The 25,000-nt window shown below is 33.9% G+C and overlaps 1 protein-coding gene across 1 annotated transcript in view; it reads right to left on the reverse strand.

Annotated features, from left to right (window-relative positions):
* Positions 1-25,000, reverse strand: part of LOC137620890 (G-protein coupled receptor GRL101-like) — a 404,630-nt gene that overhangs the window by 349,680 nt on the left and 29,950 nt on the right. The window contains exon 3 of the mRNA XM_068351335.1: positions 9,857-9,961. Coding sequence (XP_068207436.1) covers positions 9,857-9,961 — 105 coding nt within the window. The remainder of the gene's footprint in view (positions 1-9,856; positions 9,962-25,000) is intronic.

Here is a 25,000-nt window from a genome sequence, read left to right on the forward strand (position 1 = left end):
TGTCTTTGTTGATGATTTTAATGCTCACCATAGGGAGTGGTTAAGTTCTATCTCTCCTACCGATCGCCATGGCTTAAGAGCTTTAGACTTTGCCTCTGAATCAGGCTGTGAGCAAATCATAAATGAAGCTACTCATAGGTCTGGTAATTGCTTGGACCTCGTATACACTGACTCCCCTGGCGTTATAACTAGTAAAGTTGGTTCTCCAGTTGGGACATCTGATCATGCCTTGATTTCATTATTAGTGAAGACTGAGCAGCCTGTCCCTGATATATCATATTCTTGTAAAATTTATATGAAATCCCAAGCAGACTGGAATGGGATTTTACATGATCTTTTGTGCTTGAATTGGTCACAATTATATAATAGTGTAGATCCTGTTGTCCCTTTGAATGAGAATCTAGTCAACATAATTGATAGGCGTATCCCTTCTCGTGTGCTAAGGTACCGAGTGAAGGACAAACCGTGGTTCAATGATGATTGTAGACGTGCTTATTTGGAGAAACAGGAGGCCTATCATCTTTGGAAGGGTAACAGATCAGATTTGACCTGGAACAACTATACTCATCTTCGAGCTTTTGCTCAGAGAGTTTATGCCTCAACTGAAAAGGAGTACAATTTAACCATAAAAGAAACACTTTCTGGTACAACTCAGGAACATAAATGGTGGTCTACCCTTAAATCTGCACTCTTTGGTGTAGATGCAACAGTTCCTCCTTTACTTGAACCAGATGGCTCAGTCACTCACTGTCCAAAGGAAAAGGCAATCCTTTTGGCTGATGTTTTTGACAGTAAACAGAGTAATTAAAAACTTGAATTTCCTCATTCCTGTTTTCCTGAGGCTAAACTAACTAGTTTAGCTTTTCGATCTCATGAGATTAAAGCTCTGTTGGTGGACCTTGATGCTTATGGAGGTGTAGACCCAAATGGTATTTTTCCTTTGTTTTTTATAAAGACAGCAGATTTCTTAGCTCCAAAGTTATCTGTTATTTTGCGCAAGTTAGCAAGAAGAGGAGCTTTTAGCACTAGTTGGAGAATTGGTAATGTTACTCCTCTATGTAAATGTGTTTGTGGTAGTTCAAGTCCCACTGATTACCGCCCAATTTCCATAACTCCCATAATATCTAAAGTTTTTGAACGTCTTCTGGCAAAACGTCTTAATAGGTTTGCTGAAGGTAATCATCTACTCCCTAGTTTGCAATTTGGTTTTCGTAAAGGCCTTGGAGCATGTGATGCCCTTCTTACAATCTCCAATGCTGTACAGAAATCCCTTGATTGTGGTCGGGAAGTTCGTATGATTGGCCTTGATTTTAGTGCTGCCTTTGACCGTGTTAATCATGAGGCCCTTGTTTTCAAACTGAAACAGTTGGGAGTGGGTGGGTCGTTTCTTAGCATTATTATTGATTTTTTAAGTAATAGATCTTAAAGAGTTGTTGTTGATGGGCACCATAGTGATTATAGGAATGTGATATCCCGTGTTCCACAGGGTAGTGTTCTTGGCCCATTACTTTTCATACTATATACACATGACATGTGGTTTGGCCTAGAAAACAAGCTTGTTGCATATGCAGATGATGCTACTCTCTTTGCATCAATTCCATCCCCTGAATGTAGATCTAGGGTTGGTGAATCCCTTAATAGAGATTTAGCTAGAATTAGTGCATGGTGCAAATTATGGGGTATGAAGTTGAATCCTAACAAAACTCAAAGTATGATTGTAAGTAGGTCAAGGACGGTGGCTCCTCAACATCCGGATCTCAGTATTGATAATGTTTCTTTAAATATGTATGACTCTTTCAAAATTTTAGGTGTGATTCTCGACAGCAAATTTACTTTTGTGAAACATATAAGGTCTGTGTCTTCTTCAATTGCACAAAAAATAGACTTATTGAGAAAGTCTTTCAAGATTTTCGGTGATCAATCTACTCTGAAGAAGTGTTTTAATTCTTTCATTCTACCTTGTTTTGAGTATTGTTCTCCTGTCTGGTCTTCAGCTGCTGATTCTCATCTTAATTTGTTGGACAGAAACTTACGGTCTATTAAATTTTTTATTCCTGATCTAGATATTAATCTCTGGCACCATCGTTCAATTAGTTCATTATGCATGTTGCATAAGATTTTTCATAACTCTGACCATCCTTTACATTCAGATCGCCCTGGACAATTCTATCCTGTTCGTAATACTAGGCAGGCAGTTAATTCTAATAGCCAGGCCTTCTCCATCACGAGGCTCAATACTACGCAGTACTCTAGAAGTTTTATTCCAGCTGTTACCAAGTTGTGGAATGATCTTCCTAATCGGGTGGTTGAATTAGTAGAACTTCAAAAGTTCAAAGTTGGAGCAAATGCTTTTTTGTTGACCAGGCGGACATTAGTCTTTTTATAGTTTATTTATGACATATTTGTTTTTGATGTTGTTAATAGTTTATATATGACATGTCTGTTTTGAAGTTGTTACTTATTTTAGAATGATTTATTGTTAATTTGTTCCCTTCATTTATTTATTTTCTTATTTCCTTTCCTCACTGGGCTATTTTTCCCTGTTGGAGTCCCTGGGCTTATAGCATCTTGCTTTTTCAACTAGGGTTGTAGCTTGGATAGTAATAATAATAATAACTGTTACTTAAAGAGGACATTTGATGCTTGAATATCTCCACTTCCTGGAAGACGACATTTGACAATTGAATATCTCCACTGCTACTTGAAGAGGATATTTGATGATTAAATATCTCAATTGTTACTTAAACATGATATTTGATGCTTGAATCTCACTATTACTTGAAGAACACATTTGACGCTTGAATATCTCAACTATTACTTGAAGAAGGCATTAAACACTTGAATATCTCAACTGTTACTTGAAGAGGGAATTAGACGCTTGAATATCTCAATTGTTGCTTGAAGAGGGCATTAGACACTTGAATATGTCAACTGTTACTTGAAGAGGGCATTTGACGCTTTAATATCTCAACTGATACTTGAAGAGGACATTTGACGTTTGAGTATCTCAAGTGATACTCGAAGAGGATATTTGATGAATGAATATCTCAACTGTTACTTGAAGAGGACATTTGACAATTGAATATTTCGACTGTTACGTGAATAGAACATTTGACATTTGAGTCTCTCCACTGATACTTGAAGAGGACATTTGATGCTTAAATATTTCAACTGATACTTGAAGCGGAAATTTGACAATTGAATATCCCAACTGTTGCTTGAAGAGGGCATTAAACACTTGAATATCTCAACTGATACTTGAAGAGGACATTTGACGTTTGAGTATCTCAAATGATACTCGAAGAGGACATTTGATGTTTGAATATCTCAACAGTTACTTGAAGAGGACATTTCACGCTTGAATATCTCAACTGATACTTGAAGAGGACATTTGACATTTGAGTATCTCAACTGATACTTGAAGAGGACATTTGATGCTTAAATATTTCAACTGATACTTGAAGAGGAAATTTGGCAATTTAATATCCCAACTGTTACTTGAAGATGATATTTGACGCTTAAATATCTCAAATTTTACTTGAAGAGGGCATTAGACGCTTAAATATCTCAACTGTTGCTGGAAGAGGGCTTTAGATACTTGAATATCTCAACTGATACTTGAAGAGGACATTTGACATTTGAGTATCTTAACTGATACTTGAAGAGGACATTTGATGCTTGAATATCTCCACTGTTACTTGAAGAGCACATTTGACACTTGAATATCTCAACTGATACTTGAAGAGGACATTTGATGCTTGGATATCTCAACTGTTTCTTGAAGAGGACATCGGACGTTCGAATATCTCAACTGTTACTTGAAGAGGACATTTGATGCTTGGATTTCTCTATAGATAATTTAAGATGACATTTGATCCTTGAATATCTCAACTGTTACTTGAAGAGCACGTTTGTCACTTAAATATCTCCCCTGTTGCTTGAAGAGAGCATTTGACGCTTGACTATCTCAACTGTTGCTTGAAGAGGGCCTAGCACGGTATTATACTGCCTAGCATAGTTTATAAGTTTCTGTTCAACAAACAATCTTTGTTACTGGAGGTAATCTTTTCCAGCACAAGGACATCCACAAATATACATGGATCTCACTACGTAGAAATTACAAAAATCAAATAGATCACATAGCCATTAATAAATAAAGAAGGAGGACTCTGAGAAATGTAAGAAGCTATAGAAGGGCATATATTGGTGGTGATCACCAGCTTCTCATTGTCACACTGACTTTCAAACTGGAAGCACCCAACAGAAATGTTGATAGAATACCTAGGTTTGATACAAATAACCTTCTAAAAGATAAGCACAGAGAAACATTTGCAATTGAATATAGAAATTGACTTGTATTCTTAGAGCCTTTGAGAGATGAAGAACAGACAATTCATGAAGAATGGTGGGATATAAAGAACATATATGTCAGTTGGTAGTGAAATTTTGGAACATGTAATTACATGGAGAAAGCCACGAATTTCATTTGATACGTGGGATACTAGAAAAAAGGAGAAAACACAGATATTGATTGTTGAAGGTTTTTGAATAAGTAATGAAAATTATAAGGTAGAACATGCTAAGTATTCCAGTATTAATAGTGAAGTTAAAAGAAAAGCCAGGAATGACTGGAGAGAGCAATTAGACAGGAAAGCACAGGAGGCTGACAAAGCTATGAATTCAGGGTGTAAGAATTACTCATAGAATTATTAATGAAATCTCTACGGGACAATGAAGAAGAGGCATATACCCATCCAAAAGAGGGATGGATCTATTATAACAACAGAAGATGAAGAAAGGCAATGTTTGATGGAACACTTTAGTGAGATCATGAATAGGAGATAAGCAAGCAATAATTTGATTAATATGCCTGAACCTGATGAACACCTTGATATATTATAAAAAAACTCAGGAGATGGAAAGCCCTCGGTTACCATGGAATAACTGCTGAGATGATAATGGCTGAAAATTAAGTGACCCCTGAATGCGTACAAGATTATTTTGTAGAAAGTGGCATGAAGAAGCAAACCCTGATGAACGGGAATTAAGAGTGTTGGGGGATATGGCTATAAAGAGAGACCTGACTGATTGCAATAATTACAAAGACCTCACACTTGCGTCAGTTATCATGAAAATATAGAGGATGCTCATCCTAAAGAGACTAGAGAGAAAGATTGATGAAAGGCTGAGAGATGAACAAGCAGGATTTAGAAAAGGTACAAGTTGTACTGACAAAAATTTTATTTAGAGGCATGTACAACAACGCGTAGAATATACAACGATGCGTAGAATGTACAACAATGCATAAAAAATAGAAATCCATTTTAATGGCATTTGTGACCTAAAATTAATGTTAGTGGAGTCCTATCAAATGAATTTCCAGTGAACAGGGAGTACTCCAAGGGAATATGTCGTCACCTATGTTATTTATCCTCCTCATGGATTTTGTAATACGTAGTACAGCTAGAGATGGTGGAGGAGGATTGACTATAGCTGACCTAGAGTATGCTGATGATGCTGTCCTTATTAGCAGAACACCACAGGATTTGCAATGCTTGCTTACCAGAAAACATGAATTATCACAGGAGGTTGGGCTCAGGATGAACAGAAGAAAGGCAGAGATGATAACAACAGAAAATGCACTGGAAGATGAAATAGCATAGGAAGGAGAAAGGATTAATGTGGTAGAGTCATTCAAATATTTAGAACTGAAGTTCAATGAAAGATTGCAAAAAGCAAATTAGACAATGGTTAGGCTTTGTAAAATTTGGAAATAAAATCACCTGAAATTACATATAAAAATCAGGCTAAATATCAGTTTAGTGAGATCGGTGTTACTGTAGGGTCAAGAGTCATAGTATGACAATGAAAAAATCTCCAAAAGATTTAGTAGATTTGAGAACAAAACCGTCAGAAGAATATTGTGGGTTAAATGGCAGGACAGCATTAATAATGAAAACTATAAGAGATTACCCCAGTGCCATAAATGGATGAGATCATGGCGAGGGGTAGATGGAGATGGTTCAGACATGGCTGAGGACTATGAAGCGTGAAGACGGAGATGATGAATGGAGAATATTGAATTAAATGCTCAAGACAAGAGACGTCTGGCAAAATCTAAAAGAGGCCCTTGGCGTCAATAGGCGTAGGAGGAGATGATGATATATATATATATATATATATATATATATATATATATATATATATATATATATATATATATACTGCATATATATATATATTTATATATATATATATATATATATATATATAACAGATGAATCATCCTATGGTCGTGCTAGACACTCTCCTTAACTTTATCATTATTATCATTACAAGCTACAAGCATAATTTGAAAAGAAGAATGCTGCAAACTCAAGGGGTCCAACAGGTAAAGCAGCCAGTGTGAAAAGGAAATAAAAGAAGTATCAAATAAACTATAAATGAGAAATAAAAGGAAAATTATATATTGATATAAATAACAGCGTTAAATAGATAACTTAAGTCATATATACACCATGAAATGAGACTTACGTTCATCGGTTCAACATAAAATCATTTGCAGCCAGTCAGATCAGATTCAGGCTGAGGCTTTGCCTTTGTAAGTTTTAGCTTCTAAAGTTACACCGATTAAACCGCCAGATTAGAAAGATCATTCCATAATCTGGTCAAAGCTGGAATAAAACTTCCTGACCTCCGCCAATGAATATTGTCAACATTAAAGTAAAGTCTAAGGATATCACCTCCACTTTTCATAAACTGACTGTACAGAAGATGGTAAAAAGTGCAATGTTGATCCAGATTCGTGATCTTGATCTTTATCACCTCCAACTCATGGTTTCTTCTGATGCATAATATCTATCCATTGTTAAATTTTAGTGAAAATCGATTGTGTCAATTTATTTTGACGCAATCTTTAAAATTGTGAAAAATGCAAAACCGGATCTAGAAAACAGATCCGGTACCGAATCACCTCCAACAGTTAATGGAGTCATCCATGGCCCAAGATCTATCTGTGGCGAAAACTTCGTGAAAATCCAAGGAGTAGTTTTGACGTAACCCTGGCAACAGAAACACAAACAAATGAATAAATAAATAAACACTCGAAAATATAACCTCTTTGGCGGAGATAATTAACTGCATACCTAGTACTATAAACAGCATGATTGTCTGGGAAAATCTGAATACAAGGGATGGTCAGAATTATACATAAAATTGCTTAACAACGGAGGGTGCCAGAGATTAATAGCCAGGTCAGGAATACGGAATCTACCTAACCGTAAGTTTTTATCCAATTAAGACAAATCAGCAGATGAAGACCAGACAGGAGAATAACATTAAAAACATGGGAGAATGAAATAACAAAAAAAATATCCTCCGGATAGACTGATCACCTAAAATCTTAAGACTTTTTCATTATGCCAATTTTCTGTGCAATAAACATACCGGATATATTTCTCAAAAGTAAGTTTGTAATCAAGAATCACAACTAGATCAACAATTTCAAACTTAAAACACATGAAATATATCTTTAACTGCTAACAAAGTCTGACAAAAGTCTGTTCTCAGCATGTTCTGTGCGTCTTCTAACATATCTCGGCTACTAGCTGGTTCTCCTGATTAAAGAATAATGCCTACTAAGGAAGGCAACAATGGAGGTATGTTTAAAACTACGTGTATCTATCATTTATGTAAAGGACAAATAGGGCACACTCTTTTACAAATTGGCTCCCACCCAACACCCCGGATGGGGAAAAAAAAAAAACGCGTAGAGAAAACAAAACTTGATTCCACTCCTGTAACAAAGCCTTTGCAGCTTCCACTTCAGTTTCGTTTATACATCTCTCAACCTTTCCTCTTACCTACCATTCAAACTTCCGGGCTCTTTGTTCGACGATTTTATTTGTTCCATTGAATTCAGGGTTTATTTACACCTTTTAACTTGAAAAACATTTAGGTAAATACATCTTTTAACACAAATAACTTGGCCCTTTCCGAGTATGGGGGACGAAAATGTGTTTTACATCTAACGAGGGGAAATTCTAAGGATCAGCTGTTTACTCATTTATGCTCATTTGTAACCGTCCCCATGACTTCTGTTATAATATGATGAGATATGCCTTTTCAAGAGCTGGAGACATTGAAGCTTTAAAGTAAAACAATATATATATATATATATATATATATATATATATATATATATATATATATATATAACAATATATATATATATATATATATATATATATATATATATATATAAATATGTATTATATATATACATACATACATATAAAACAATATATACATACACACACACACACACACACACATATATATATATATATATATATATATATATATATATATATATATATATATAGAATGTTGAAGATATGGAGATAATAAAATCAACATTATGAATTTTCGTAATAAAAAACACTAATACCACAAGAGGAATAAAATGCAAAGACTAAAAATAAGAACTGTGTAATTAAACGTCAACAAATACACCGACAGCTACATTTCATCATGAAATGTTTCAAGGCGGTCACTTGCTGGTGCATTTAAAATACAAAATATTAATTTAACTGAAAAAGAAAGACTTTTAAAGAGATACATAGTAAAACTATACGCAGAAGCAGAGCGTAATTTAATTCTTGCTATGGATAAATGAAGGATTATTACTACGTTGATCAGTAACACTGAGATAAGAAAATCTAGTCCATACATTATCAAAGATGGGTATAATTGGACGCTAATTAACAAACGAATGAGATCAACACCTGCTCTAATCCGCAGTAATTAAGTGAAATTTATGAATGCTTTAGTAGTTCATTCCAGAGCGATAAAGCAACAAGAATCTAATTGCGTAGCATTTCTCACGAGCTGAAGGTTGGTAAGGCTAATTAAAGCGATTAAAGGATGAAATAAGATATATCTTTTCTTACAGATAGATACTGGAAACCTAACAATATGTACCAAACGTAACTTAGATAATAAATCTTGTTTGCTTATATTAGCATCATCATTTCCAATATTGTTATTATTACCAATCTTCAATGACTACAGACCATAACACCCATTTCCCCCGGGACTAAGACAAACAAAAATGTATTTTTTTGTAAATTTCTAAATTTCACCACAAGTATTCAGATTTCATATTTAAATTTCTTTTGTACTTCCCTTTATACTGAAGTGCATTTCCATTCTGAAATGTAACCCTGATGAAACCCTTGAGTCAGTGGCTGAAATTGATGATGGTGGAATAAATGTAAAGGAACAGTATGGAGGAGATTTTCGTTTTCACCCTCTAAAGATTAAAAGTAGTCTTGAGATTATAGAAGCCACACGTTCATTCATTCTTATATAAGTATATATATATATATATATATATATATATATATATATATATATATATATATATATATATATATATATATATATATATATATATATATGGGTCTAGGACATTCAGCCGTGGCCATTTCGCCGTGGCCATTTTACCGTGGCCTCTCACCACGTTCCATTTTACCATGGACTGTTTTTGCCTCAGACCAGTCTCGCTCCATATATACATATTTTGCAATAAGTAGAATAATTGCATAGGTTCTCTCAACTAATTTGAGAAACTGAGAAAATATATTGGTATTTATAATTGTATTTATATAAAATATTCCACTGGGAACACATTAGTTATTTCAACATTTTTCATATTGTCAATAATAAACGCCAAAGAGTAACAGTTTCAATGTAGTCGATAAAGTATATGAACTAAAAATAGATAAATTTCCCCTTAAGATGCAGGACACGTTAAAATGAATTGTGTGTTTATCAAATACAGAAAACAACTTACCACACAAGAGTTCGTCCTCGCCCCCAAGACAATCTTTGACGGTGTCACACCTTCTGAGGTTGTCGATGCAAGAGTCCGAACACTGGTACTCATTCGGAAGGCATCCTGGCCAAGGTTAGAAGAGAAAATAACTGGTTATAACAGGGAAAAATTATGTCAACATGTTATTAGAAATAAAATGATACCGATAAACATTAAATACCTCTCCCTAGCTTTTGACAGTGACTTATCACCATAATATCAATATTTCATTACTATCATTAGTATTATTATTAAAAAAATGAATTTGAAGAGTGGAAGCGGTGTTGGTGAATGGTAATTTAGCGGGAAACCTTTAGGAGATGAAGGCCATGGAAGTGTCATTGCGGTCATAAACATATGGTAACGCAGCAATTCAGAAATACCTAGTTATAAAACGATACAAGATAGAGAGAGAGAGAGAGAGAGAGAGAGAGAGAGAGAGAGAGAGAGAGAGAGAGAGAGAGAGAGAGAGAGATAATACACAGTAATTCAGAAATAACTAGTTATAAAACTATGAGAGAGAGAGAGAGAGAGAGAGAGAGAGAGAGAGAGAGAGAGAGAGAGAGAGAGAGAGAGAGAGAGAGAGAGAGAGAGTGTGTGTGTGTGTGTGTGTGTGTGTGTGTTACATAAATCTCCCAGCGAAAGGTATGGAAGGTGTGGCAATAAATAACTGACAATAAAAACGTCACGGAAGGTAGGGGGTAATAAAACCGACAATAAATACTAATCATAGCTGCTAATAAAAAATTATGTTCCCTAATAACAGCAAAAACAAGAAATTACATTTGAAAAAGAAGAGATAGTACTGTAAAGTGTTAGCTTTATCTATCCCATCAATAAAACTCGAACAATGGCAAAAGCATGCGAAATGGTGACAATATCATTCACAATGGCCACTATAACGACAGCAATATCAGTCAGAACGCTGCCGACATCGGCCATCAGTCAAGCTTAACGCATTTCATGAGTTCTAAAATCATCACCAGGGAGAATCCCTTTTGGACCAAATTGCAGAAGCCGTCTGCAAGACCAAGAAAGTCAGACTCTCGTGGGTATTTCTAGTCCCAGGGACCAGCCACCCGTTGGGATACTGCCGCTAGTGTTAATAGATCATTTGACTGGCCAGACAGTACTACGTTGGATCCTTCTCTCTGGTTACGGTTCACTTTCCCTTTACTTACATATACGCCAAATAGTTAGGCACTGTAATTATTTACTGGTTACTTTCCTCTTAGTAAGGGTAGAAGACACACTTTAACCATAGTAAGCAGTTCTTGTAGGAGAAGGAAACTCCAAAATCTACACATTGTTCTCTAGTCTTGGGTAGTGCCAAAGCCTCTGCACCATGGTCTTCCACTGTCTTGGGTAAGAGTTCTCTTGCTTGAGGGTACACTCCGGCGCACTATTCTATCTACTTCCCTTCCTCTAGTTAAAGTTTTTATAGTTTATATAGGAAATATACATTTTTATGTTGTTACTGTTCTTAAAATATTTTAATTTTCTTTGTTTCCTTTCCTCACTGGGCTGTTTTCCCGGTTGGAGCCCCTGAGCTTATAGCATCCTGCTTTTCCAACTAGGGTTGTCAGCTTAGCAATTAATAATAATAATAATAATGATGATAATAATAATAATAATAATAATAATAATAATAGTTACCTAGCTTGTTAAATTATTTGTAAACTAACTTTTGTGTCTAATTTGGTTTCTAGATACCTAGTTTATGTACAAAATTTTAGCTGCTTTAGCTAGTTGCCTAGTTTATGTACTTAAGGGGTTACTTTTAGTATATTTAGCTATTTAGTGTTAGTTACCTAGTTTGTGTAACTACCAGTACCTACTTTCTTAGTATATTTAGCTACTTCAAGTGTCTAGTTACCTAGCTTTAGTTACTTTAGCTAGTTAACTAGTCCGTGTAATTACCTTATAGTCTAAATAACTGATATGTGATGTTACTTGTTCTAGTAAACTATTTGTGTAATAGCTTTCCAGACTAGTTAACCTGCGTGTAGTTTCTATGATATGTAGTAGTGTTAGTGTCTAAGTACAATTTGGTTAGCTGTGTCTTGATACATAGTTTGTTTAGCAACTTTTAGGGTCTAGTTACCTACTTTTTGGAGTTACTTTATTGATGGCCAGTTCTCAAATTCAATAACTGAGTGAAGATAAACCATTTCATCCACACATATACAAGGACTTCACCATGTGGAAATAAAAACACTCAAATAAATCACATAGCAATTAATACAGAGAGAAGAGGACCCTGAGAGATGTAAGGAGCTATAGAAGTGCAGATATTAATAGTGATCACCAGCTCTTCATTGCCACACTTAAAATTAAAAATAAAAGCACCCGACAGATGGGTTGAGATTTCATGAAGGGAGGAATGAAGTAAAGGGCCACACAAGGGTTGAGATTTCATGAAGAGAGGAATGAAGTGAAGGGCCACAACTGGGTTCAGGTTTCATGAAGTTAGAAATGAAGTGAATAGCCACATAAGGATTGAGATTTCATGAAGGGAGGAATGAAGTAAAGAGCCACACAAGGGTTGAGATTTTATGAAGGGAGGGATAAAGTGAAGGGCAAAATAAGGGTTGAGATTTCATGAATTTGAAGGGTCACACAAGGGTTAAGATTCCATGAAGGGAGGAATAAAGTGAAGGGCTACAAAAGGGATGATATTTCATGAAGGGAATATTGAAGTGAAAGGCCACACAAAGGTTGAGGTTTCATGAAGGGAAAAATTAAGAGAAGGGCCACAGGAAGGTTGATATTTCATGGAGAGGATTGAAGTGAAGGGCAACACAAGGGTTCAGATTTCATGAAGGGAGTAATAAAGTGAAGGGCCACACAAGGGTTGGGATTTCATGAAGAGAGGAATGAAGTGAAGGGCCACACAAGGGTTGAGATTTCATGAAAAGAGGAATAAAGTGAAGGGCCACACAAGGGTTGAGATTTCATGAAGAGAGGAATGAAGTGAAGGGCCACACAAGGGTTGAGATTTCATGAAAAGAGGAATAAAGTGAAGGGCCACACAAGGGTTGAGATTTCATGAAGAGAGGAATGAAGTCAAGAGCCACACAAGGGTTGAGACTTCATGAAGGGAGAAATGAAGTGAATGGCCACACAAGGGTTGATATTTCATGAAAGGAGGAATGAAGTGAAGGGCACACAAAAGTTAAGCTTTCAAGAAGGGAAGAATGAAGTGTAGGGCCACACAAGGGTTTAGATTTCATGAAAGGAGGCATGAAGTGAAGGGCACACAAAAGTTAAGCTTGCAAGAAGGAAAGAATGAAGAGAAGGGCACACAAAGGTTAAGATTTCATTAAGGGAGGACTGAAGTGAAGGGCCACACAAGAGTTTAGATTTCATGAAAGGAGTAATAAAGTGAAGGGCCACACAAGATTTGGGATTTCATGAAGAGAAAAAAAGAAGTGAAGGGCCACACAAGGGCTGATTTTTCATAAAGAGAGGAATGAAGTGAAGTACCACACAGGAGTTGAGATTTCCTGAAAGGAAGAAAGAAGTCAAGAGCCACACACGGGTTGAGAATTCATGAAAGGAGGAATGAAGAAGGGCCACACAATGGTTAAGATTTAATGAAGGGCCACACAAGGGGTCATATTTCATGAGGGGAGGAATGAAGTGAAGGGCCACACAAGGGTTGAGATTTCATGAAGGGAAGAATTAAGTGAAAAAAAAATATCGAGAACCACTACTCTAGTTACTTGAGTTTGTTTGGAAACTTTAGTGACTAATTATCATGTTTGTGTAGTTACCTTAGTATCTGATTAGTTTATTTTCTTTTATTTAGTTATATAACTCTCTAGGTAATATGTACCCAGTATGTTTTGTTACTTCACTGTCTATTCACAGTAATATCTAGTTACTTAACATGTTTAGGTTACATAGGTATTTAGGTACATTGTTTGTTTAGCTAGTTGAGTGCAAAAATACCCGGTTTTTCAATTACATTATTGTTTAGTTACTAGTTTAGAATAAGAACACCTGCATAAGATTGTCAAACTTCAACACACTTCTCTCTCAGAGTTTATTCAGAAGGTCGTTTCTGACAATAAAAACAATTCCCAGAAGTTGTTCATAAAGCCTATAAATTCCCCAACTATTTCTTTCTAGCGTTATCTACTCTTTGCAGACACACAATGGCATAACATCAAGAGAAATAAATTCTAGAAAGCAATCAAGAGTGTGCAAAACAAACGCCTGCATCAGCAACATCCCCCTCCAAAACAAGAAGGAAAAGCTTGATTCACATGAAACTCGTATCATCCATCCTAAGTTCAACAGTTATAATCGTTTTTATTGGAAAACACACAGATATACTGACTAATCGACATACACGATTGAATAAACAGCCTCTGTCACACTTCCCGAACGACATTCGACACTAACCAAAATCACCACCAAAAACGAGGTTGCTATATGTAAAGGTACAAGTAAAGGTATCTGGTTTCAGTTCCAGTTTCTTCAAAACATATGCTCAGCAGAACGTCAGTCGACCAGGCCCAACAACCCCCCCCCCCCCCCCCAACCTTTTGGTGGTCAACCAAAGCAGTGGCCTTCCAGTAAATAGCTTAAACTCACGGTCCCGGGCTGGTATCGATCTGCTGCCATGCGAATGCTTGGCGAACACATTACCAGTGTACTTGCCAGGAGGCTAAGAAAGAATATGATGAAATGATGAGGGTGATCCATAGCAAGGAAAGGAAGAAAAATTTTATACAACCACCTACAAATTTTCGTTTAGAAATCTGTTAAAAAATCGAAAATGATCACAACGTCAAAAAATTTAATGCAAAAACTTCTGAATAAGGTCTTACCAGTTAGAGAGAATACTTACAGAGTAATAAATTAATTTTTTTTTCTTTCCTACACACAATATTCAGATATTTTCTTCCCACTTCCCTTTCAGATTGATCTCGTCGAAAGATCAAAAGAAAAAAGATCTTTCCCTATAATCATGCAAAGCTTTTCAGACGTTTGTTGAAGAGCCATTTCAAATGCATTTCCTAATGCCAATAGACTGTCCTTGCACACTGAAGAATCTCCACTCTAAATTCTACGCTTATGATGGGAGGTAATCAACTTCAGGAATCTTTACCTGTGTAGACTTTTCAAGTCACTTGAGAAATGTACAAATAATAAACGTGCGCCTCACACAACCATAAAACACATACATATGTGTATATATAAAGATCAATGTAATAGAGTGTAACTGCGTCTAGAGGCCTCTTCTATAAGGTGGCACAAACGAATATGCATTTGTCATTACCAATATCGGATTTCATAAGAAAGAGCAATCTGTAACGACATAACAGAATAATAGTTGCTCAGGAATTATAGAGTAGCGAGATTTTGAGAAAAAAAAAACCAGGTCAAAATATATTTTATATTTCTATATTCACATACCTATCCCTCGAACCCTGACATCTCTCTCTCTCTCTCTCTCTCTCTCTCTCTCTCTCTCTCTCTCTCTCTCTCTCTCTCTCTCTCTCTCTCTCTCTAATACTTTATTGCCAGTCGCATATAAAAACAACGCTATATAAATAAATTGGAGTGCAAGGCAGCTTCCGATGCAAAAGGGAACGGCTCAAAGCGGACGATAGAGAGGTAATAAGCATGGCTGACTTTCAAGCAGTGAAAACTTCGACTGGAGGTTTAGCTATGCGAGTGCCGAGTCTGGAGTCCTTCAAATCTCCGTTTGAAAAGGATTCGACAAACATGAAGTTTTATTTAGGTAAAATATTCTCACGATATGAAGTGTATTTACATTAAAACTAACGAATATACTGTAATATACGTGTCCTTCCACTACTGTATCTATGGTCTACCTATTACAATCTTTACCGGCAAATTTTCTTAGCTCGTCAATCCCTCCTTTTCTCTTCTTCCCCTGCTTCATCTCCAATCTCCAGAGCCCCAATGTTGTTCTTTTTGCCCGTCTATTACCTTTCATTCGCATTATATGACCAGTCAACGTCCATTTCTTTTCCTTAATTGTTGTTAGGATACCCTCTACTTCAGTTTGATCTCGTATCCATGTGGCTCTTTTTCTGTCTCTAGTGTTAGTGTTAATCCCATCATTATTCTTTCCATAGCTCTCTGAGTTGTAACTAGCGCATGCTCTATGGCTTTAGTAAGGCTCAAGTTTCTGATGAATAAATCAATACTGGTAAGACCATCTGATTAAATACTTTTATTTTTAGAGAGAGGGACATTTTACACTTCATACTCTCATTTTGTTTACCTAAAGCTCTTCATCCCATGCTTATCCTTATTTTAATTTAGGTCTCATGTCCTCTGGAAACACTTACTGTTTGTCTTAAGTACTTATATACGTTAACAATCTCTAAAGATTCGTCCTTAACGCTTATTTACTGTCTCTGTATTTTGAATCCTATTTTCGTTTTACTCACTAAATTTCAATCCCATATTTCAGCTTTCTCTATTCAAATGTTCTATCATTTCTAATTCCTTCCATGATTCACTAAACATAACTTTGTCATCAGCAAATCTTGTTGTTAAGGTATTCCCCATTAATATTAATTCCTATATTTCCCCTACCTAAATTCTTAATAAAGTTTTCTAGTCATGCTGTGAATAATTTAGGAGAGACGGGGTCTCCCTGCCTAACTCCTTTCTTAATCGGAATTTTCTCTCTATGTGTAGTTTTAGAATTGCTATACTTTCTGTATTGGTATCTTCAGGTGTTATATCATAAATGTCATCTATTCCTTGTCTTTGAAGGGCTTCCATTACTGTTGTAGCTTTGGCAGAATCAAATGCTTTCACATAGTCTATAAAAGACATATACGGTGGTTTATCATACAATTGCACTGTTATGGTTAGTTGCTGAATACCCACTTCTAAAGCCTTCCTACGCTCTGGCTAATTAAAGTCTAATTGTCTTTCTATTCGGCCTAATGTAATCTTTGTATATATCTTATAAATTACTGAGAATAAACTTATTATGTGGTAATTTTTCAGGTCTTTTGTGGCAACCTTCTTGTGAATTAGTATAAAGCTAAAGTTTTCCAGCCTTTAGGTATAGCCCATTCTTGCAGAGATTTTGTTTAAAGTTCGACGAGTTTTACCATTATGAAATCTCCTCCATCTATTATTAAATCAAGTATTAAGGCATCTTCTGCTGCTTTGCTTTTTTCATGACTTTTAATGCTTTCTTTACTTCTCCTACTGTTTCTTTTGATACAAGCTCAGGTGTATCATTGTTTATATTGGCAAAGTTATTTCTCATATCACTATGGTATAGCTTTGTATAATTTCTCTAATCTTTATCACTCCAACTGTTTTATCGATATTTCCATTTACCTCTTTCAAGACGAATATCTGGTGGCACCCTGTTCCAGGTCTTCCTTTCTAAGTGTTCCCTCAATTTTGGTCTGATTGTTTACGAATGCCTTGGGTTTTAAGTTTGTTTATTGTTTTGGTTCTGCCAACTCTATTTCAACTCTTGGATTTTACCACCATTTCCAATCTTTCGTGTTTTATGTTGTTTTTTTTTTTTTTTTTTTTTTTTTTTTTGGTGGGGGGGGGGGTTGATAATTTTCCTTGATATTGTTTAGGAATTTTTACACCTATCTCTCGTGCTGATTCCAGTACAACTTTTGTTGGATCATTACTAATTTCATCTTTACTTTCCTCCGGTTCATAAAGTAAAGTACATAAGAGTGAACAGAAAAACACACCCCAGATAGGGTGAATTTATGATGAAATGCGTACTATTCCATTCCCCATTTCTAAAATAAAATATAAAAAAAAAGGAGCTGGGAGAAGCAGCAAGCAACTTCAACTCCCTTTATGAGATTGCAATCGAGTATACGAACCAACCACTTTAAATAATCTAATACAATTAGCACAACTACAGATATATACGACTTTGAGTCATTTCCCAGGTATTTACAGCTGTATGTGTGTGTGAAAAGGGATATAAGACATTTCCATCAGAAGTAGATACGAAATGTACAGAGAAATATACGAATTATTTCCATTGTAACCGGGAGGGTAAATAGATTCCTAGCCAGAGCTAACAGTACATTTCTATTTCAACATTGAAAAATATTAATTACCTCATTGTCAATCACATACGATGAATAACCATTGGAAAATTACAGTCACCTTATGATATATATATATATATATATATATATATATATATATATATATATATATATACATATATATATATATATATATATATATATATATGTATATATATATATATATATATATATATATGTATATATATATGTATATATATATATATATATATATATATATATATATATATATATATATATATATACATACACTATTGTACAGAACCCGTCAAAATATTCAGATAGATAAGCGCATACACATAGGTTCAATCCTTCCCAACCCCTCCCCCTTTCCTAACTACATGATCTTTCCTTACCCGAGGGACAAGGGACGGGAAGAAACCGATTAGTTATACGTCCTGCACTCCGGCTGAGCATTACACACAAACACACACACACACACATATATATATATATATATATATATATATATATATATATATATATATATATATATATGTGTGTGTGTGTGTATACAAATGTATCTATTTATATATGTATGTATGTATGTATGTAAGAATGTATCTACCTACATACCCACATATCCACACAATTCTTCTTTACCATATAAGGGAGATAAGTAATAACGCAAAATATAGTTCAAAATACTTTCTTATTGCATGAAAATATTCTAATTATTTCTAAACTCTTCATCACACATAATAAATTCGATATATAGTAGTCCTATATTTTCCCGATTAGCTTGCAATTAATAATATTGACTTTGTGTTTGAGAGAATTTTGCATTTTATCATTCGCATTTTATTCGACCTCAACACAATGCATATACAGTATATACATTATATATATATATATATATATATATATATATATATATATATATATATATGTGTGTGTGTGTGTGTGTGTGTGTATGTGTGTAAAAACTGTTGTGAAAGCATGCACCACAAACAATCATTACCTCATATTACCAAAGAATTAAAATATTTGTAAAGCTAAAAGTCAAACTGTCAAGAATAAAATAAAAAGTTAATAGTTACAAATAAAGAAAAAGTGTGTTGCCAAGTGTTTTCGCCAGTACAGATATGCATTTTCAAACATTCATAATAAAGGCATGAAGGATTTCCTCCAGAATAAAAATTGAAGCGGGATAAACTAATATGGTTAATTAGTCAGGTTCGTGGGAATAATCCAAATACAAATTATAGAACCCTAAATAAACCGGAAAGATTTTCTGTAGTACTTATAGTGTGTCGCTACAGATCCACTGCAATGAAAAGTGTGTTACATTATCCTTATTTATTACAGTAAAAAATCTTCCACCAATTCCCTCTTCACTGCGGAGACATTTGGTCCAGATGTTGTGTCACACTATTGCTCGAGTGGGGACATCAGGCAGCAGATGATGAGGAAGAGCTGGCGATAACAGCATGAAATGGGGTAAGGCTATATGCGGAGAGCCCCAGGGGATGGATATTCATCAGATTTGACGGTATTTGAATTACTTAGCTCTTCAAAACCTCAAAAATATTGAATTCTTATATTATACATTAGCAACTGAACAACCAACATTCTTTAGATTAAATCTTGACTTAAAATACTGAACCACTTTAATTAAAAGAAAAATCTAATGAAATAGTGTACAAACAATTTTTACTTTACATTGTAACTATTTTATCGGAATTTGAAAAAGGAAAGAAACCGAAATTTTACTATGTTTCGAGGTTAAAATTAGACAATTATATCTAATAATATCTGCAATAGCACAATAAAGACAATTATTTCTTTAAGTGTGAAATCTTTCATGCGAGTAATTAAAAAATCCAGGATCTGAGCATGACGTATAAACTTATAGCATCAAACAAACATTTTGCGAATTCATACCTTTAAAAATCATCAAATGAACCTATTAGTACAATGACTTTACAGTAACGAAATAAAAAATATCAAATCTATAAAACGTTATACAAACAATATCTTGTGTATTATAATGTTCAGCATTAGCAAATTTTGTCTTTTCGTCCTGAAAAAAAAAAACGATTTAATGAAGTGTTTCATAATTCAACAAGTCCCGGATGCAATGAATAATTAGGGAACAAAAATTAGATCCATCAAGCAACGTAATTTCCAATATTTTGTCTAGCATTTCTGCCTTATCCCCCCTCCTCCCCCCCCCCCCCCCCTCACGTGTAATTTACCCAACATTGTCACGGCTATTCCCATAATGGAATACTCAAAACTCCATGCGTTAATTTTGATTATTTTGATAACTGAAGTGTGAAATTATGTAAGAGAGAGAGAGAGAGAGAGAGAGAGAGAGAGAGAGAGAGAGAGAGAGAGAGAGAGAGAGAGAGAGCACAATCTTGATTCGAGAAATAATTTTTCGAGGAATTGATTTCGAGGATTTTCTTTTCGAGCAATTTACCGGACACCCACTAGTTCAACTGAATAAATTTTCCTCTCTTTCACATAGCTTCTCAAGGCTTTCATATTTCAGAACTGTGTATAATATAGTGTGGAAGTCTAATAAGCCAACAGGCGTAGCTATAATCTAGTGATTGCCAACGGCTCCAAGTACAATAGCTAAAACAACAATAGCCACGAAGGTGAAATTACCTGTATAATTCTTTCAAAGTATCGCGAGTAATAACATTAAGAATATTTTATTTGTATTCTAATACACCAACACAAAATCTTTTAAGATCTTGTTCTTACAACAGCATTACTACTACTAGTATTATTATCACTCAATAATTAAATAATAATAATAATAATAATAATAATAATAATAATAATAATAAAGAAAAGTCAAGAGATTAAATTCTCATGACATAAAAGCACATAAAAGTTCTGATTTAAGTAGAAACATGCATCCTCAAAATTTATCTATGGATTCAATAGGATTCAAATCTTGTGTAATAGATATCTCATGGAATAAAACCATGTCTGAAGATAACATTAATATATCAAATTAATTTTGCCAATTGACGTAAATGTTGATATATCATACATTTCACGTTTCTCAATTTGTCAGCATTAACGTATAACAAATATGAAAGACGAACAAACAAATACAGAAAGAGAAGGAAACGAGAAAGGATCAGCGGGGAATCATAAATCCAGTTTAGGGTAACAAAATATTTATGGGATAAGAACGTTCCTGGGACGTCCATTCATTTATTCATTCTCGTTCATTCATATTGGCCGATGTGCCAAAAATGGGCAATGCAGCACTGGCCAATGTTTAAGCTGAATGGATGGTTTGCTATGAAACACATGAGAACTGGGATTGCCAGAAGGGAGACGTAATATACAGTAATTACTGCATACGGCACATTGCATTGGTGGCCTCATTACCGTTACATTGATAATAACCGCAATACGCAATAGAAGCTGCATCACAGATGTGCCACTTACCTGACAGGGTGAAACACGTCACTATTTTGACACAGAAGATGAGGGAAATTTGATATCCTTTTCATGTGGAAACGAAAAGCCTAATCTTACAACAATAATAATAATAATAATAATAATAATAATAATAATAATAATAATAATAATAATAATAATAATAATAATAATAATAATTATCATAAATAATAAAAAGTAAACTATAATAATAATAATAATTAACAGATAATGATGATAATAAATAATAATAATCAATAATAAATAATAATAATCAATAATAAATAATACATGATAATAAATAAATAATAACAATAAATAATAATAATAGATATTGAATAATAATTAATAAATAATAATAATATATATCAAATAATATATATCAAATAATAATTAATAAATAATAAATAATTAATAAATAATAATAAATAATTAATAAATAATAATAATAATAATTATAATAGCAATAAATAGAAATAATAATAATAATAATAATAATAATAATAATTATAATAGCAATAAATAGTAATAAATGAATAATAATAATAATAAATACTAATAATAAATAATAATAATAATAAATAACAAATAATCGTAACAAAATTGTAAAAAATAATAAATAATAAATGATTACTAAAAAATAAATACTAATAAATAACAATAAATAAATAATAATAATAATAAAAATAATAATAATAATAATAATAATAATAATAATAATAATAATAATAATAATAATAATAATAGCAGTCAGGACACTATAGAAGTCATTGAAAATGAATCTTCTGAAGGTAATAGTCAATAAAGGGCCAGGACTTGTTCAAAAGACCATGCTACTTGAGACAGCACATATACTTTACTTTACTTTGATGGCTGCTTTTCCGGTCCCATACAGCAGGGGAACCCCACTCTCTACAGGACCTCCACTGTCGTTTTACCTTGTTCGTTCAGAGTATTTAACGTTTCATATCGCGTATTGTTCATTTACTGTTAAATCGTCACTGTCAAAAGACTCGTGAAATAAGAAAGACTTCAGTTTCCTCTTGAAATCCTTAATGTCTTTAATCATTCGAATGTTTCGTGGGAGCTTATTATATAGTCTCGGGGACGCATATTTATAGTCTCTGGAGCCTACACTAGACATATATCTAGGTTCCAATAGTTTGAAGCCATCTGTAACTATTCTCGTGTCGACACGATTTGTTGGCTGCGCAATATGTAGCAATTCTCCTAAGTATTTTGGACGCCTGGTTCTGATAACTTGGTGGGTTATTGTATATATTTTAAATTCAATTCTCACTTTAATCGGCAGCCAGTGTAAATCAATTAGCATAAGGGTGATCCTTTCTCGAAGTGGGACACCTTTTATCTCAAGTTGCACTTTTGGTAAAAAATAGTAGATAGAGTTGCAGTAGTCAATCCTGGTAATAACACAGTTTAACACATGTTTCTTTACAGAATTTTCGTCCAAGTACTTTTTTATAAACGCAATATTTCTTAGATGATAACCAGCACTTTTTATTACATTATTTATTTGGGCATTTAGAGACAGGTTACAGTCAAGAAATACACCTAGATCTCGAACTTTACTAGATATCGGCACCAAGTCATTGTTTTTGTTCATTTGAATATCACCTAAGTTTCTCAAGCTGTTTCTCTTGCTCACCACCATGAATTCAGTTTTGTTCTCATTTAATTTTAGTTGTTTAAAGGTCATCTATTCTCTAACACTATCAACGATTCGGTTTAGAGTTTCAGTAGTGTCATGTACAGTATATCATTTATGGAAAAGTAAAATTGTGTCATCTGCAAATAGTTTAAACTTCATGCCATGCCTTTGTAGCATTTTCGATAGACCAATGTAGTGAGGAAAGTGATGGATTCCTAAGGAAGCTGGATGTAACGCAGAATCACACACTATTATCCACTAGTATTTGTAGACCATGATTGAAAAAAATCAATAATAATCCTCTGAAAAAGGAAAAGATCAAATAGAATGAATAGGCACATGCGTGGTGTAGTCGTGATTCTTCTTGCGACATAAAAACTATTTTTCTTACAGAGTCCACAGCTGAACTATCATACATGTAGTTTTCGCGCGGAACGTATTGATCCTATTAATACCTTTGATGACTATATGTACTGTATAGAAAATGATCTGGATATGTCGAAGAGAGAGAGAGAGAGAGAGAGAGAGAGAGAGAGAGAGAGAGAGAGAGAGAGAGAGAGAGAGAGAGAGAGAGGGGGGGGGGGAGCAAACTTTTGTTAAGAAATCTGTATTTACTTCTATGTTTTTAAGAGCATTTCGAGTCTGCAGCCCTGAATATATTGATGATGAAATAAATGAGATTAGAGCAATAGGTAAAAAACTAAAGTATCCTGAAATTATGTTAGATGATGCCCTAAGAACAGCAAAAAAGACTTTTTTTCGGTAATGATAACAGAAAAAACTACAACACACAAAATTTACTTGTACTACCTTATTGTAATTCTTTTAAAGAAATTCCCCAACTGTTGAAAAATTTCAATGTAAATGTAGCATTTAAGAGTAAAAATACAATAAAAACAGCCTTAATAAAGAATTCTCCTGACATTACCAAGGGATGTGTATATCGTATTCCATGCAATGCTTGTGAAAAATACTATATTGGTCAAACTGGTAAAGCCCTAGAAAAGAGAATTGAACAACATAAGAAAAGTGTCAGATATGCTCAAGATAACAATGCACTCTTTGCTCACGTTAGAGATAAAAATCACACCATTAATTGGTCAGGTGCAAAGAAATTGGTTCATTCAAATAACTTAGTGGAAAGAAACATCATAGAGTCCAGTTTCATAAAAGAAACCTTTGAAAACAACTTGAATATTGGTCATGGAATGTATAAACTCGACGCCTTTATATGTAAAGAGATTTGTAAGCTATATAAAAAAAACATTAACCACTTAATGTAGAATTGAATGTATTGTGAATAATTAACGTCGATGTGAAATTAATATTTAGACCTAAGCTACCATTCATTAAAGGGTACAATTATTTTATATAGTATGCATAAGTACATTGGCACTATATAGTGTTATGCTAGATATAAGTATTGATATATACATAATTATATGTTTATGAAATTAATGTTGTATGTATATAAATGTATATATACATATATATGTATGTATATGTATATGTATATGTATAAGTATATGTATATATATATATATATATGTATGTGTATGTATATGTATATGTATGTGTATATGTGTATATATATATATATATATATATATATATATATATATATATATATATATGTGTGTGTATGTTTTGCTTATGTATTTATATAGATAAGGCTACCGTGTTTTCATATAAATAAACTGTACTGAAAGGAAAAAAAAATAATAATTTACCCGCCACCAGAAATGACCCTTTTTGGCAGGTGTCTAATGAGCTTGGGTCTCCGCCCACTTAACACCTTGCCCCGTGCCCAGGTAGCTGGTAAGGGAGTGTCATTGTTCTCTAAATCTCTATATGTATGTTCATACGTTTACTTTCCCTATAAAATGTAAAGAAACCTCTCTCAATAAATCAGTCCTCTGAAGAAGTATCACGAAACTAGACAGGACTTAA

This window comes from Palaemon carinicauda, chromosome 27, assembly GCF_036898095.1.
Source record: "Palaemon carinicauda isolate YSFRI2023 chromosome 27, ASM3689809v2, whole genome shotgun sequence".
NCBI classification, from domain to species: domain Eukaryota; kingdom Metazoa; phylum Arthropoda; class Malacostraca; order Decapoda; family Palaemonidae; genus Palaemon; species Palaemon carinicauda.